General features: G+C 33.0%; 1 protein-coding gene across 1 annotated transcript in view; it reads left to right on the forward strand.

Annotated features, from left to right (window-relative positions):
* Nucleotides 1-14,092, forward strand: part of CAPZA2 (capping actin protein of muscle Z-line subunit alpha 2) — a 50,781-nt gene extending 36,689 nt beyond the window's left edge. The window contains 5 exon segments of the mRNA NM_001168689.1: nt 302-381; nt 6,852-6,930; nt 7,833-7,904; nt 11,206-11,268; nt 12,637-14,092. Of these exon segments, the coding sequence (NP_001162160.1) occupies nt 302-381; nt 6,852-6,930; nt 7,833-7,904; nt 11,206-11,268; nt 12,637-12,777 (435 nt within the window). The 3' untranslated portion in view covers nt 12,778-14,092.
* The last annotated feature ends 536 nt before the right edge of the window (nt 14,093-14,628 follow it).

A 14,628-nucleotide genomic window follows, 5' to 3' on the forward strand; every position in this document is an offset into this window, starting at 1 on the left:
TAGATTTCTATTGCTTATATTTTTGCTCTTAATTTCTCTTTTAGCTTTTTTATAAAAATTTCTATTAATTTATTTGAATAATCAAAGTTTTGTGATGTTTACAATATTTTGTTTTCACAAGCATTTATTGAATAAGTCAGAATATCTCTTCACATGTGTTTTCTGTTGTCAATCATGTGAACAGTTTATTTTCATATGTAACTAGCAGCATATTATGCATTCTGTGAATAATTTAATAATTACTTAGTAACTAATACTCTTGTATTAAACTAAGTTTTGACTTACTTTTTTTGCAATAAAGGTTTATGGTAAAACCATAGATGGACAGCAAACTATTATTGCATGCATAGAAAGTCATCAGTTTCAAGCAAAAAACTTTTGGTAAGTTCAATTTATGTCTTCAATGTTTACTGAGTGAGAAATTGTTTGAATCCTTGCCACTGTCTGCTTTAGTCCTTGAACATAAATTTATTAGTAAGAGTGATTAACACCAATCTTAAGTATGGCATGAAATTCAACCTTAACTGACCAGAAAGAGGAAAAAAAATATATATATATATATGGATGTGTTTAAATAATAATGCTTGATTCTTCAAGCATTATTATTTAAACACATCCTTAAGTCCTGCAAATTTATAAGATTGTTTGTAGTGCCCTCAAAGAGAAAGTACTCCATAATAATTGGTTGGGTATGTTTTAGGATAGGAGAAGAAATATCTACAAATAGGGGGAAAGAGATAGTCTTTTTTTTTTCCCCAAGGTAAAACATATCTAAGAATCATCCAATCAAATCATCAGATATTTAATTCCATGACAATTCTACTGTCTACACTGTAGGATCATTGTATTGGGGAGGAAATTGTCATTTCTTCTGTCATGAGGTGTAGTATAAAATGAGGAAAACTGATTCTCTTGTAATTTTTCTTTTGTGAGTTGTTGGCCTCTCTTCTTAGATCTTTGATTGCAAAGGAACATTTCCCCTGGAGGGTTGGGTCATTTGATGGTATGTTTTGATTGACATCTCCCTGGGAAGCCAAGTCACAAAGGCGTCAAATATGTCTGAATGCCCTTAAGGAATAATATCTCTTATCACCATTTTTTGCACACTTATTTCTTCTATATTCCATTCTTCAGCATGCAGTCCTTATGAGTAAGTTCTACAGCTTATTGATCTCTGTATTTCCAGTTTAGTATGTGCCCGCAGCCAGCACATAAAATTGAATACATTAAATTGGATAACACTTGCAAACTCTATCATTCAGCCTCAAGACCTAGTTTATACATCTTTTTAATAAGATATTTCAAAATACTTTACAGGTGAACTTAAGTAAAAATCATTATTACATAACTTGTATTTTGTTATTTATTCATAATGCAATCAAAAGAAGATTGTACTTATCATTAGGAGCCCTGGATTTGCATCTTGCTTTTTAGACACTTATTATCTCTGACTCCTTATCAGTTCACTTCTCTGAACTTCAATTTCCTCATCTAAAGATAGGAAATAGAATTCTTTTTCCAATTGTAATTTTAATACCTGCACAAACTAGAATGGTTAAGGGGGAAAAAAAACAGTTCTAAATCTTAAAAGTATTAAATAAATGTAAGCTAGTATTAGTCCTATATTATTATTGCAAGTTTAGAAATGAATAAGCTTTTTTTCTTTATTCAGAAAATGTTTATTAGGTATTTACTACATTATAGTCCAAACACTGGTTGGTGCTGGTCTCTGGCCTCAAGGAGCTTACTTATTGGGGAAAATCTACACACACACAAACACAAAATAAGTAAATACAAAATTTATCCCTAGTAATTTGGTGGGTAAAGCCAGAGTCATTGAAGGAGAGACGAGAATAGGCCTTGTTTTGGAGGTAGCACATGAGCTAAAGCCCTTGAAGGAAGCTAGAGATAATAAATTGCAGCCTAGATGTTCTTGATCAGCGAAGCGGCATGATCATTATTTATTTTAAGAATATCAATATCCATTTAGTACCTGAGTTGGAAGATGGTTTGGAGAGGGAAGACATTAGAAGCAGGGTGGTTATCTAGGAGTTTTGTTGCAATGATCTAGGCAAAAGGTAATAAAACATGAACTGAAGGTCAAAAAGGTATAGTTGTCAAGACTTGACAGTTTCTTGGATAAGGAAGAAGTAAGAGTTGAGGTTATGGAACGGGCTATGGTGGTGCCCTCAATAGAAATAGAAAATTGAGATAAAGGTAAAAGTTATAGGGAAAAGATGATGTGTTGTATTTTAGGCATGTCAAGTTAAGATGCCTACAAAATTTGTTGTTTGTGAGTTCAAGGTAAAGAGGCTAAAGGTGCATACATTAATTAGGAAGTTATCTGCCCAGATATGGGAATTGAATTCATGGGAACTAATGAGCTCACTGAAGACCAGTGTGGGAAGAGAAGAGATCCCAGGACAGAACTTGGGGTTACAGTCATAGAGTCTGAGAAGTGAATGATATTCAGTAAAGCAGACAGAGATGGAAATGCCTAGACAGATAGGAAAAGAATCAGCAAAAATGTGTCACAAAAATCCAGAAAAAAGAAAATATTTTGGAGAAAGGAATGATCAACTATGTCAAATGACTTACAGGTTAAAGACTGGATGATAAGGAGTTAAAAAACAACTAACGTTTTGGGAAGTATCATTGTGGCACTTGCCTTTTGGGCATAGTAATCTTTGGTTAGTTGAGCACAATGTTATTGAGAGTTTTAGATGTGTTGTTTTTCAACTGTTTCAGTATTGTCTGACTCTTTGTAACCCCATTTTTTGAGTTTTTGTGGATGCAGTGCTCATTTTACAACTGAGAAACTGAGACAGATAGTTTAATGACTTACCCAGGATCACACAGCTAGTAAGTGTCAGACCATGTTCGAACACAAGAAATGAGTCTTTCTGACCCTAGGCCCAGCAGTATATCCACTAACATTGGCCTGTGAGTTTTCCTTTGTTTTGTAGCTACTGGTTGTTCATTTAGTCATTGCACAAGTGCATACATGAAAATTGGGTCAGTGGACTAAAGATAGTCACATTTAATGTAGCAATTTTGGCCAATATACAAATGGAATTCCTATATGGTAATCCTAAGACTTTGTGACATTTATTTTGAATCATACTATCTAGTGTTATAACTTTCCCAAATCATTATTTTAATCTTTTGCTACTTTTGCAAATTCAACTAAAGTCATTGTGGAACATTGGCCTTGAGTCATTAAATCTGGGTTCAGGTCCAGCCTCCATCCCATATTGACTATGGCTCCTTTAATGCCCAAGACAACTCTATAACTCTGTTAGTTGTAGAACAATTAGAGATCTGCATCAGTATCAGTATCCTCTAGGAGTTACATACATTAAGGAAATTATAGGTCCAAGCTACAACTAAAATGAAACAAACTGTTCAGACTTCTGTGGAATAAGGAAACAATACTTAGATTCACTGTATTCATTAATTTCTTATTTAAATATGTTTTAATTTTATAATTATTACCCATACTAAAGTTTTTTGTCTAATTTTGAAATGTTTTATTTGTGAAAATATGCCATGAGACTTCAGCTTTCCAAAGTGTATAACATTTTATATTCTATATTTTCTAAACATGAAGACAAATATTTTAATTATTACAATTAGACTTTTTTTCTTCAAGTCCTTTTCAATTTCTGGGAGAAGTGATTATTATAAAACAGTAGAACTAGATTTTTTTTTTAAATTGCTGAAAAATGTGAGTCACTTATAAACCATTAAATTGGATGGTCTACTTAAAGAATCCCAGAAAATCAACCAAAACGCTAGTCGAAATAATCAACAACTTTAGCAAAGTTGTAGGATACAAAATAAACCCGCATAAGTCATCAGCATTTCTGTATATCTCCAACCCATTTCAGCAGCAAGAATTAGAGAAATTCCATTTAAAAATCACCCTAGACAATATAAAATACTTAGAAATCTATCTGCCGAGACAAACACAGGAACTATATGAGCACAACTACAAAACACTCCACACAATTAAAACTAGATCTAAACAATTGGAAAAATATCAATTGCTCATGGGTAGGACGAGCTAACATAATAAAAATGACAATCCTACCCAAATTAATTTACTTATTTAGTGCCATACCCATTGAACTACCAAAAAACTTTTTTATTGAATTAGAAAAAAATAAAATAAAATTCATTTGGAAGAACAAAAGATCAAGGATATCCAGAGAAATCATGAAAAAAATGTGAAGGAAGGAGGCCTTGCAGTCCCAGATCTCAAACTATACTATAAAGCAGGGGTCATCAAAACAATTTGGTACTGGCTAAGAGACAGAAAGGAGGATCAGTGGAATAGACTTGGGGTAAATGACCTCAGCAAGACAGTCTATGATAAGCCCAAAGATCCCAGTTTTGGGAACCAAAACCCACTCTCTGATAAAAACTGCTGGGAAAATTGGAAGACTGTGTGGGAGAGATTAGGTTTAACATCTCACACCCTACACCAAGATAAACTCAGAATGGGTGAATGACTTGAATATAAAGAAGGAAACTATGAGCAGATTAGGCAAATACAGAATAGTATACTTGTCAGATCTATGGGAAAGGAAAGACTTTAAAACCAAGCAAGAGCTAGGAAAAAAATCACAAAATGTAAAATCAATAATTTTGATTATATCATATTACGGTTTTGTACAAACAAAACTAATGCATCCAAAATTAGAAGGGAAGCAACAAATTGGGAAACAATCTTCATAACAAAAACCTCTGACAAAGGTCTAATTACTCAAATTTTTAAAGAGCTAAACTAATTGTACAAAAAAATCAAGCCATTCTCCAATTGATAAATGGGCAAGGGACACGAATAGGCAATTTTCAGTTAAAGAAATCAAAACTATTAGGCACATGAAAAAGTGTTCTAAATCTCTTATAATCAGAGAAATGCAAATCAAAACAACTCTGAAGTATGACCTCACACCCAGAGCTTTGGCTATCATGACAGCAGAGGAAAGTAATGAATGCTGGAGGGGATGTGGCAAAGTAGGGACAGTAATTCATTGCTGGTGGGGTTGTGAATTGATCCAACCATTCTGGAGGGCAATTTGGAACTATGCCCACAGGGTGCTAAAGGACTGCCTGCCCTTTGATCCAGCCATAGCACTGCTGGGTTTGTACTCCAAAGAGATAATAAGGAAAAAGACATGTACAGGAATATTCATAGCTGCACTCTTCATGGTTGCAAAAAATTGGAAAATGAGGGGATGCCCTTCAATTGGGGAATGGCCAAACAAATTGTAGTATATGTTGGTGATGGAATACTATTGTACTCAAAGGAATAATAAAGTGGAGGAATTCCATGGAGACTGGAACAACCTCCAGGAATTAATGCAGAGTGAGAGGAGCAGAACCGGGAGAACATTGTACACAGAGACTGATACACTGTGGTACAATCAATTGTAATGGACTTCTCCATTAGTGGCAATACAGTGATCCTGAACAACTAGGAGGAATCTATGAGAAAAACTTCATTATCCACATTCGGAGGAAACACTGTGGAAGTAAAAACACCAAAGGAAAACAACTGCTTGTGAATATATGGATCGAAGGGATATGGTTGGGGTTGTAGACTAAATGAACATCCTAGTGCAAACACCAACAACATGTAAATAGGTTCTGTTCAAGGGCACAAGTAATACCCAATGAAATTGCATGTGGGCTTTAGGAAGGGTGGGTGGAGGGGAGGGAGGGAGATAATGTGATTATTGTAACCAAGGAATACTGTTCTAAATTGACTAAATAAACTAATTCAAATGGAAAAAAAGAAAGAAAGAGATTATGGGGGGGGGGGGGGGACATTAAATTGGGAGGAGGCAAATATTTACCCAGATAACAAATTGTAGCATTTAGTTTGAACTATGAGGGAATGGTAGTAGGATATAAATTGCTTTTAAAGGAAGGGAGCTACGATTGTATGGTTATATTTGAAGAGTTAGCATACCTTGTTCTTTTTATTGAGAAGCTTTAATACCATCATCTTTGAGACAGCAGATAAAGAGTCCTACTAAATTTTTTCACCATTTGTGTTTTAATATTATTGGAAGTTTCTTTTGAGATATGACCAGCAAATGGATATTTCTACTTACTTAATTATTATTTTCTTCTTCCTAATACTTAATTTTGTCAGATATAAGTCACATATATCTGTAGGTACATTTAAACCTAAGTAGAAGTAGTTTGATCTTTGGGATAAAATGTGGATCTAGAATTTAAAAAATCTATATTAAATTCTGTTCAATGACTCTTGGATAAATCTCTTAGACTTTCTTAAGAGCAGTAATTTTCTGTTATGTGAAACATAGGGCTATGATAGAAGTACTTAAGGAGAAGCTGGGTAGCTCAGTGGATTGAGAGCCAGGCCTAGAGAGACAGGAGGTCCTAGATTCAAATCTGACTTCAGACACTTCCCACTTCTGTGACCCTGGGCAAGTCACTTGACCCCCATTGCCTAGCCCTTACCACTCTTCTGCCTTGGAACCAATACACGGAAGGTAAGGGTTTTTTAAAAAAGTACTTAAAAATATCAGTGACTGTTTGGCTTTAAGATAAGAATATATTTTTGTCAAAAAAAGTGCCACTGAATTGTAAAACTTAAGCTGTTTTTGCATTGCTCCTAAGAACAGATGAATATAACCATGAATTCTTTCTTCATTTTCTTCCAGTATCATAGTGTCACTCTAGTCTCCCACAAATATGTATATTCCTTCTGTACCTACATACATTCAACCCATTTTTAGCATGAGATTAATGCTTGAAACAATTTATTTCATTATTTCCGTACCTTATTTACACCTGCTATTTGTATTTTTAAGGAATGGTCGTTGGAGATCAGAGTGGAAGTTTACAATTACTCCTTCTACCACTCAAGTGGTTGGTATCTTGAAAATTCAGGTAGGCTAACATTAATTAGTTAAGATAGCAGTTAAAATCAATATATTTAGTTTTATTTAAAGTAAAGAAACTTTTATATTAATCTTGTTAAGTATAGGTCTCCAGCATCAGACTTGTAGAAATGATCTAGTATATAACATATTGACTTAGAAAACCACTGTTGTCTTTTTATTTCTTTTGCTAGACATTTACCAATTCCATTTTAATCTGGTTCAGCTCATCAGTTAGGTTCATAGGGCTTTCCTCATGCTCTGAGTCTGGCACCTGTTATAAATTAGTACAGAAAAATAGTGTATATTCTTTGCTGCTAACATATTTTTACATTAACCAATTTGTTGTTTCAGGCATAGCTGACAAACTCTTAAAACCCACTTAAATAAAAACTACCATGTTTTTTATGCTTGTCATATAATTTGTGATAGAATTATAAGATTTAAAATGACAAGAGTGGGGTTGGACATTAGTAATCACTTGATTCAGCCCCCTCTCCAATTGTGTATGTGGGAAACTTAGAGAATTGAAGTCAGTATCGCACAGGTAATTCTGGAACTAGACTAGCACACAAATCAGACTCCCATTTCACTGTTCTTTAGATTATAATATACAGCTTCTAAGCATTATGCCTTGTATAGTTTCAGTAGTTTCTCAGTTAAGGAATATTTTCTAACTCATTGTAAGTGTTTTGCTAATTGATTTTTGACATTTTAAATGCCTCTGGCTCTTAGATCAAAATGTTTAGAGTTTATAGAACATTATTTGAACAATTCCTGAGAATCATTTTTAAGTTAATTGTAAAATATTTGACCTATAGTTATTTATATCATAAATAATAAAGGATAAAATTAAATCTTTTCCTATCTTGATGGTTCTATAATGCCAATGCTGTAATTTTCTTTAAATAGGTTCACTATTATGAAGATGGTAATGTTCAACTAGTGAGCCATAAAGACATACAAGATTCTCTAACAGTGTCTGTAAGTAGTTATATTTAATTCCTAATGGTTCAGTGATCTTATTATTAGTATAGGTCAGGGGGTCAACAAACTATACTCCTGGGTGTGGTGTCCTGTAACACTACCACCACCACCCCATTTTTACTTCAATAGGAGGTGTGGCTCCCCTCATGCAATTCACAGCCTTTTTGTGCCTTCTCTTTCTGAATAATTTTTGTCCATGTTATCACCAAAGATCCTTAGATCTCCCTAATATACTAAAGGCCTTCCTATAGCTGTTTGTACACTTTATGAAACGTACAGAAACTTAAGCTGTCTTACTCTTGTTCTTCCCATTAAGTACTTGATAACTTTAATGCCTCTTCTTGTATTTGTTATGTTGGAAATATACTACTGCTTACTTAAGCCACTTAGCATCTCTCCATTGTCCTTTGTATCACTCTCAATTTTTATTTTTAAAACTTTGTGGTGGTTCAAGATTCACAACAGCATTACTGGGAGACTGTCAGATAATTGAAAGTATAACATGATTTCACAAATATGATCCAGCCCACATTTTTCTTTATAGTCATTTCTGGATCCATATTATTCATGTATAATTCTTATCAGCATATGTCTTAATATATGGAATCAGTGGATTTCCAGCTGCATATCTGGATAACTGCATTTTACAGCCATTAATGTTTTTCCTTTATGGATTATTAGGGAAGTCTCTTTTGATAGTTCTATATTTTATTGCAAGCCTTAAAGCACAGTAATTATAAGCTGCTACTACTATAATATTCAGAATGTCATTAGCACAATATTATCCAAGAAGCATTTGCAGAAGCATTTACAAGAAGCATTTGCAGAACTATATAATTTGTTAGTATCCTGCTGCCTTCCACTGGGATCCTAGTAGGCAGATCTATGACAAAACATGAACACATTTGTATATGATAGGTGAACATCTTTAGAGGCGGCTTCTCCCTGTTTTGTCATAATTTATTGTCTCTGATAATACTTGACACTTGCATAACACTTTTAAGGTTTGCACAGTGCATTATATATGTTGTCTTATTTTATCCTCACTATATATACCTGTGGCACAGATGCTATTTTACCCATTTGAGGCAGAGGGTAGAAAAATTATTTATCCAGAACCTATAGCTAATAATTGCATGAGGCTGGATTTGACAGCCTGGAAAGGAACCTGAAGCAAAATTGTAAATTGCTTTAAATTATTTTGTATTTTATCCTAGAGGCAGTAGGGAGCCACTGAGTCTCCTTTCTCAGGAAGTGACATGGGAACCTGAACTATATCTGGCTTCTCTCATATTATTATCATCTTTTAAAAAATCATCAACAAGCATTTATTAAGCACCCACTTTGTGCCATGTGCTAGAAACAACTACAAAGAATGAAATAACCCTTGCTTTTATAAAGAACTTTGAAAATTACCTATATTTTTCCTATCATTTTCTTCTGGAATGTTTTGCAAGAGAGCTCGTACTCTAAATGGATGTTAGTCACCATTTTCCACATGTTGTCTTAACAAAAATATCAAGTGTTTCAGTGATTGAAGTGGGTTCTCTGAATATTTTGGCTTATTTCATTGTTATGACTGACTTTTATTGATTAATCTTCTCTACAAAATGGTTAAGATAATAGCTAACCTTTACCTTTTATCCATTTTCTGGTTTCCAGTGTTAATATCACATTAAAATCAGTCAGGTTGGGGCTACTGTAACTGCATACCGTATTTTCTAATCACATTTTATGTTCTTTTTTACCTATACACTAACCAGTAGTTCTAAACACACACACACATCATCATCATCATCATCATCCATTAGAAATCCATTATTTATTGTTAATATAGAAATCAGTTTCATTTTTTGGGGGTAATATTTGCTCCTTTTCCTGTGCAGAACCTTCAGTTCTCTTTTTGAGGGGAAGATAATGACCAATGTGAGGCTTCTAAGTAATCTACAAATGTTTTATATCATATTTTGAATCATATTTTTTAACTTATCACTGTTCTCTTTCCCAGTCGTCATGTGTTTAGAGGATATTGTCAGGTTTTCCATAGAATTCCTCTGCTTTATTAGCCTCTTCAAGAGATATTAATATTAGTACTTGTATTAATAAGTGATCTTCATGATAGTCTTGTTTATGATCACTTTAGGTGCTGAAAAATGAGAGGAACAAGAACTAATCCATGAAATACTGTGATTTAATGTATTTGGTTGCACAATAAAAAGAAATCCACTAACTCCTTTATTTGCTGGGAAACCAACCCATAAGCCTGTAACTCTCAATTTCATTTATGGAGAGAATGTCAGGGAGCAAGTAATTCAATTTCCCTTCCTGGTATAGCAAGATTTTGATCATTTGGCAAAGATTATGCATTTAGAGTAATATTAAATAAAAAATTTGTAAACAAACTATCTGCCATTCTTCTGTCTTTGCCATTTTCAAAAGGGCTTCTCAGGGTGATGAACCACACTTGTGGTTGTAAGCTACTCTGTACTTCACTAGACTGATAATAATTTCTTAAAAAGTTTAGTTGATTTTTTTATTGGGTAAAATAAAAGAAGTGCTTACTCTATGACAAACTCTGTACTAAGCAGCACTACAGACCACAAAGAAATGAAGAAAAAACCAATCACTACTCTTAAGGAACTCTCAGTCTAATAATCTAGGTATTTTATGAATAGAAAGTTTAAAACAAATATTTCATTATGGTTAATTAACCAAAGTATAGAATTTATATTAGTATTTAATATTATAGCATTATGTTTAAATTATTTTGCTTTATTTTCTAATGCCTCCTTATCAGTAAAACTTAACTAAAAAAATAAGTACCTGTGTCATGATTGTTATGTAGGCTTCTAAAAATATTTCCTAGTGCATAAACCAGTAATATTATCTAATTCTCTGTCCTTGTAATAATGGGGGAACTCAAAATTACATCCTGTTAATTCTTTTAATATATATGCAAAGTTTTATGGAAGATACAAAGAAGAAATAGTCCCTGCCTTCATATCATTTATTTCGTTAGGGCAAGTAAAATTTATAAACAAACAATTCTAATTCAGGATAGAATGTGTAAGTGTTAAAAAAACAAACAAACGAAAAACATAGTGCTACAGGATTTCAGTGGAGGGAGAAAGAACTTTAAATCTAATTTGGTGGCTTATGCATGAACAAATGTAGATCAGGGGTTTGTTGAGTCATGTGATCTTACTAACTGTTGTCAAATATATTAACTCATCTTCATATATAAATGTTTGATTTTTAAAGATTATTAAAATTTATCTTATTGTGGTTTTTTCTTTAGAATGAAGTACAAACGGCAAAAGAATTTATAAAGATTGTAGAAGCAGCAGAAAATGAATATCAGGTATGGTTTTTTAGGTGTAGGAAGACCATTTATTGAAGGCCAGCATTTTTTTAAAACATGGTTTTAAGTGACAGCAATGGTCCTGTCATCTTTTATTTCTCTTAACAACATCTTTACAAAAGAAAATAAATTATTGTTCATTTTAAAAATTCTGACAATTACAATTTTTGTTGTTGAGGAATGAAACAAGAGTGGTTCTCTTAAGACATTTTAGCACCTCTGTTCTAGGTGTGGTTTTTAATATAACAATACTTTATACTTATTGTTGGATTAGGACATTGAAAATGAGATTCCATTTGGTACAGTAGTTAAGGGGCCAGATTTGGAGTCAGGAAAACCTATGTTCTAAGACCAGCATCTGACACATCCTAATTGTATGATGTGGGGAAGTTACTTAACCACTCAGTACTGGAGAACCCTGTAAGTTTGCAGAGGAATGGGTGAGCAGAATCTAAATAGTTTCTATATAAGGAGTTCCTTATATCAACAAACTCAGAAGGAGTGGGAAGTGCTATTGCAACCTAGTTTCATTTTTAGTTCTGGATCATATTTATATTTTATACTATAATTCTATAGAAGAGAAATTGCTTTATATAAGTGAATGGATGCCCTTTTCAGATGTATACATAGGATTATGTACCTACCTTCTCAAAAAATAGAGACCAGATAATTGCTAATTTAAGATCCATATGCATATGGATTATTTCATTCTTTGACTTTGTATCTCTAATGCCAAAGGGTCCCTAACACATATGTAGGTATTTAATACATGCTTATTTCTTAAGATGAAGATAGTATTTTCAAAGGAAAAAAAGTTGCCTTTTTAATCCATCCTTATTTGCAGTTCAAAATAAGGCATTAAATTTAATTGTTATTGTTTTAGGATGGTGAAATTATTTTAATTTTGTAATTGGTTATGTAATTCATAGAAAATAGACAATTTCCCCAAACCATTCAGACTTCATTTGTATATCACTCTTTACATTAATCGATTAATGTCCAGACAACATTGCTGAAACATAACTGTTTAGTTTATAGCTTAGAAGTATTTAGTTATATATAGACAGAAATTTAAAATCCTTTTTAGGAATGAAATTTTAAACTATTTATATACAGAATTAAAACCATGAAAATTATTTCTTTTCCCATAAATTTATTATTCAAAATAGGAACATACTTTTGCTTCTTTAGCTGTTTTGTTATGTATAATTTTCATTCCATCAGTTTTTAAAAGATTTTAGTGTTTTAATGCAACTACTTAAAGAACAATGAAATTGTATGCTAAAATATGAACAACACAAGTATTTTTCTGGAAAAAAAAATCTTTTATTTTCCTTTGTAGCTCTAACTCTATTCTGTTTTTAATAGACTGCCATCAGTGAGAATTACCAGACTATGTCGGACACTACTTTCAAAGCCTTACGTCGACAGTTGCCAGTTACACGCACTAAGATTGACTGGAATAAGATTCTTAGTTACAAAATTGGAAAAGAGATGCAGAATGCTTAAGATGAACACTGCATGACTGGATCATTTTAGTGTCCATGTATAAAAATAAAAATATTACAAAAGTATTCAGAACTGTCAAGTTGCCCATTGAGCATGGGCTTTTGCCATTGAAAATCACTGTAATTAAGTAGTTTGGTTAGAGCACGAGGCTTAGCTAATCAATCTTTGTTTTTCAATGTTTTGTTTCCTTATGTTCAAAGAGGGGTTGCATATCACAATAGAAAAGAAATATTTTGTTTCTTACACTGAAGAGAGGTGATGCCTCTAGCTTTTGGTTAAGAAAAAATTGAAATGTATGAAAGCTATATTTGCTTGATGTAACCCTTTAATTAATGTCTTTTATGAAGTGGATAACCTTTTGAAATTTGCCAGATTCTTTTTAATGGGGTCTTTAATGACCATTTCTAGTTTAAGGTGGTTGATGGATTTAGCCATATATATGCTGCTGAAGAAATTGTCTACCTTTCCCCCTTTCCTCTTCCATGTATGTAAGATTGAGTTTAGAGGGAAAGTATTTTCTATATTAATTATGTTTAAACCTTTCAAGATAGTTATTTAGCTAGCTTAGTGTTTAACTAAACTTTTTTTAAACAAGGCCAAGATCTAATGCTATTTTGAGGTTTTGAAATTAAACAAAAATACTTACTTCAGAATTGTATTTAATGCCTTCTTTCCTGTGACAGTTACTCAATTGAGCCTGGATTCTTTCTGCCTCCAAGTTACACTTTATCACACAGCCACAAATGTATTATAACAAGGCAGATTGTAATATATATAACCCTGTACTTATGACCATGTCTTAGTTTTCCCCCCTTGGATTGAAATGTTCTAAAATTTAATGTGACATTAAAATGAAATTTTTCCTATTTATTTGACTAGAAAGTCACTTACTGGTGAGTCATACTATTTTACAATACTTTCTTTGGATGTTGTGACTCTTCACTGGTTGTAAATTAGAAAAGCTCGGCGTACATATGGTGTGCTGTAACATTCGAAATTTTTTCCATCTTCCTGTGCTAATAAGCATGTTTGTAATATTAAAAATACATTTATTGATGCTTTGCTACAGGAGTTTGAAGCCTGTGGTAACTTAGCATTTGCCGTAGAAAGTGGGATGGATTTATGATTCATCAACTAAACTAACACTGACTTTGCTTAAGAGTGGAGTCCTTTCCTCATCTTCTTCTGCAGATGTCCAGGAGCTGGAAAATGGTTTTTTAAGAAACACCACTTTTATTATGTACAATAAACTGTTTCATTAGCTTGAAATGTAGAGATGTTCAATTATTTCCAAGCATACCAAGTATTTCTTTTTCCCTGACCTACCTTCCTCTAAGAGGATTTCAAGGCAACAAATGTGTATTAAACACAGTGTGCTAAGGCCTGAGGATTCAACTTGTATCCAGGTAAGTACAAAACACTGATAACTGAGAAAGCAGGTTTGAGAATTAGGGAAGACCAATTTGCCTTCAATATAGAGAATATAAGACTGAGTGATATAAGATAAAATAAGAATGGAGAATTGGAATCCAACAGTGCACTTGTAAGTGGAGAAGTGGACACTGTTAAGAAATGTGAGCAAGACAGAATTAGCAAGATTGTAGAGAGTTCAGTTATGAGCCTTTATTGGTTATTAGGGTGAAGGTGGAGCCTTCTAAAGAAGCCAGAAAGCTTTGGCAGGCAGATTAATTCTCCTTTAGACATTTTGAGTTTGAGAAGGTATTTAAATATGTCCAACAGAAAACTGGTGTTTTAGAACCAGCTCAAGAAGATTATATAGGCTTAGTAGTCTTTTGCAAAGAACTAGTTGAATCCATGGGAGTATATGATATCACATAAGCACTATGTAGA

This window comes from Monodelphis domestica, chromosome 5 (genome assembly GCF_027887165.1).
Source record: "Monodelphis domestica isolate mMonDom1 chromosome 5, mMonDom1.pri, whole genome shotgun sequence".
Lineage (NCBI taxonomy): Eukaryota > Metazoa > Chordata > Mammalia > Didelphimorphia > Didelphidae > Monodelphis > Monodelphis domestica.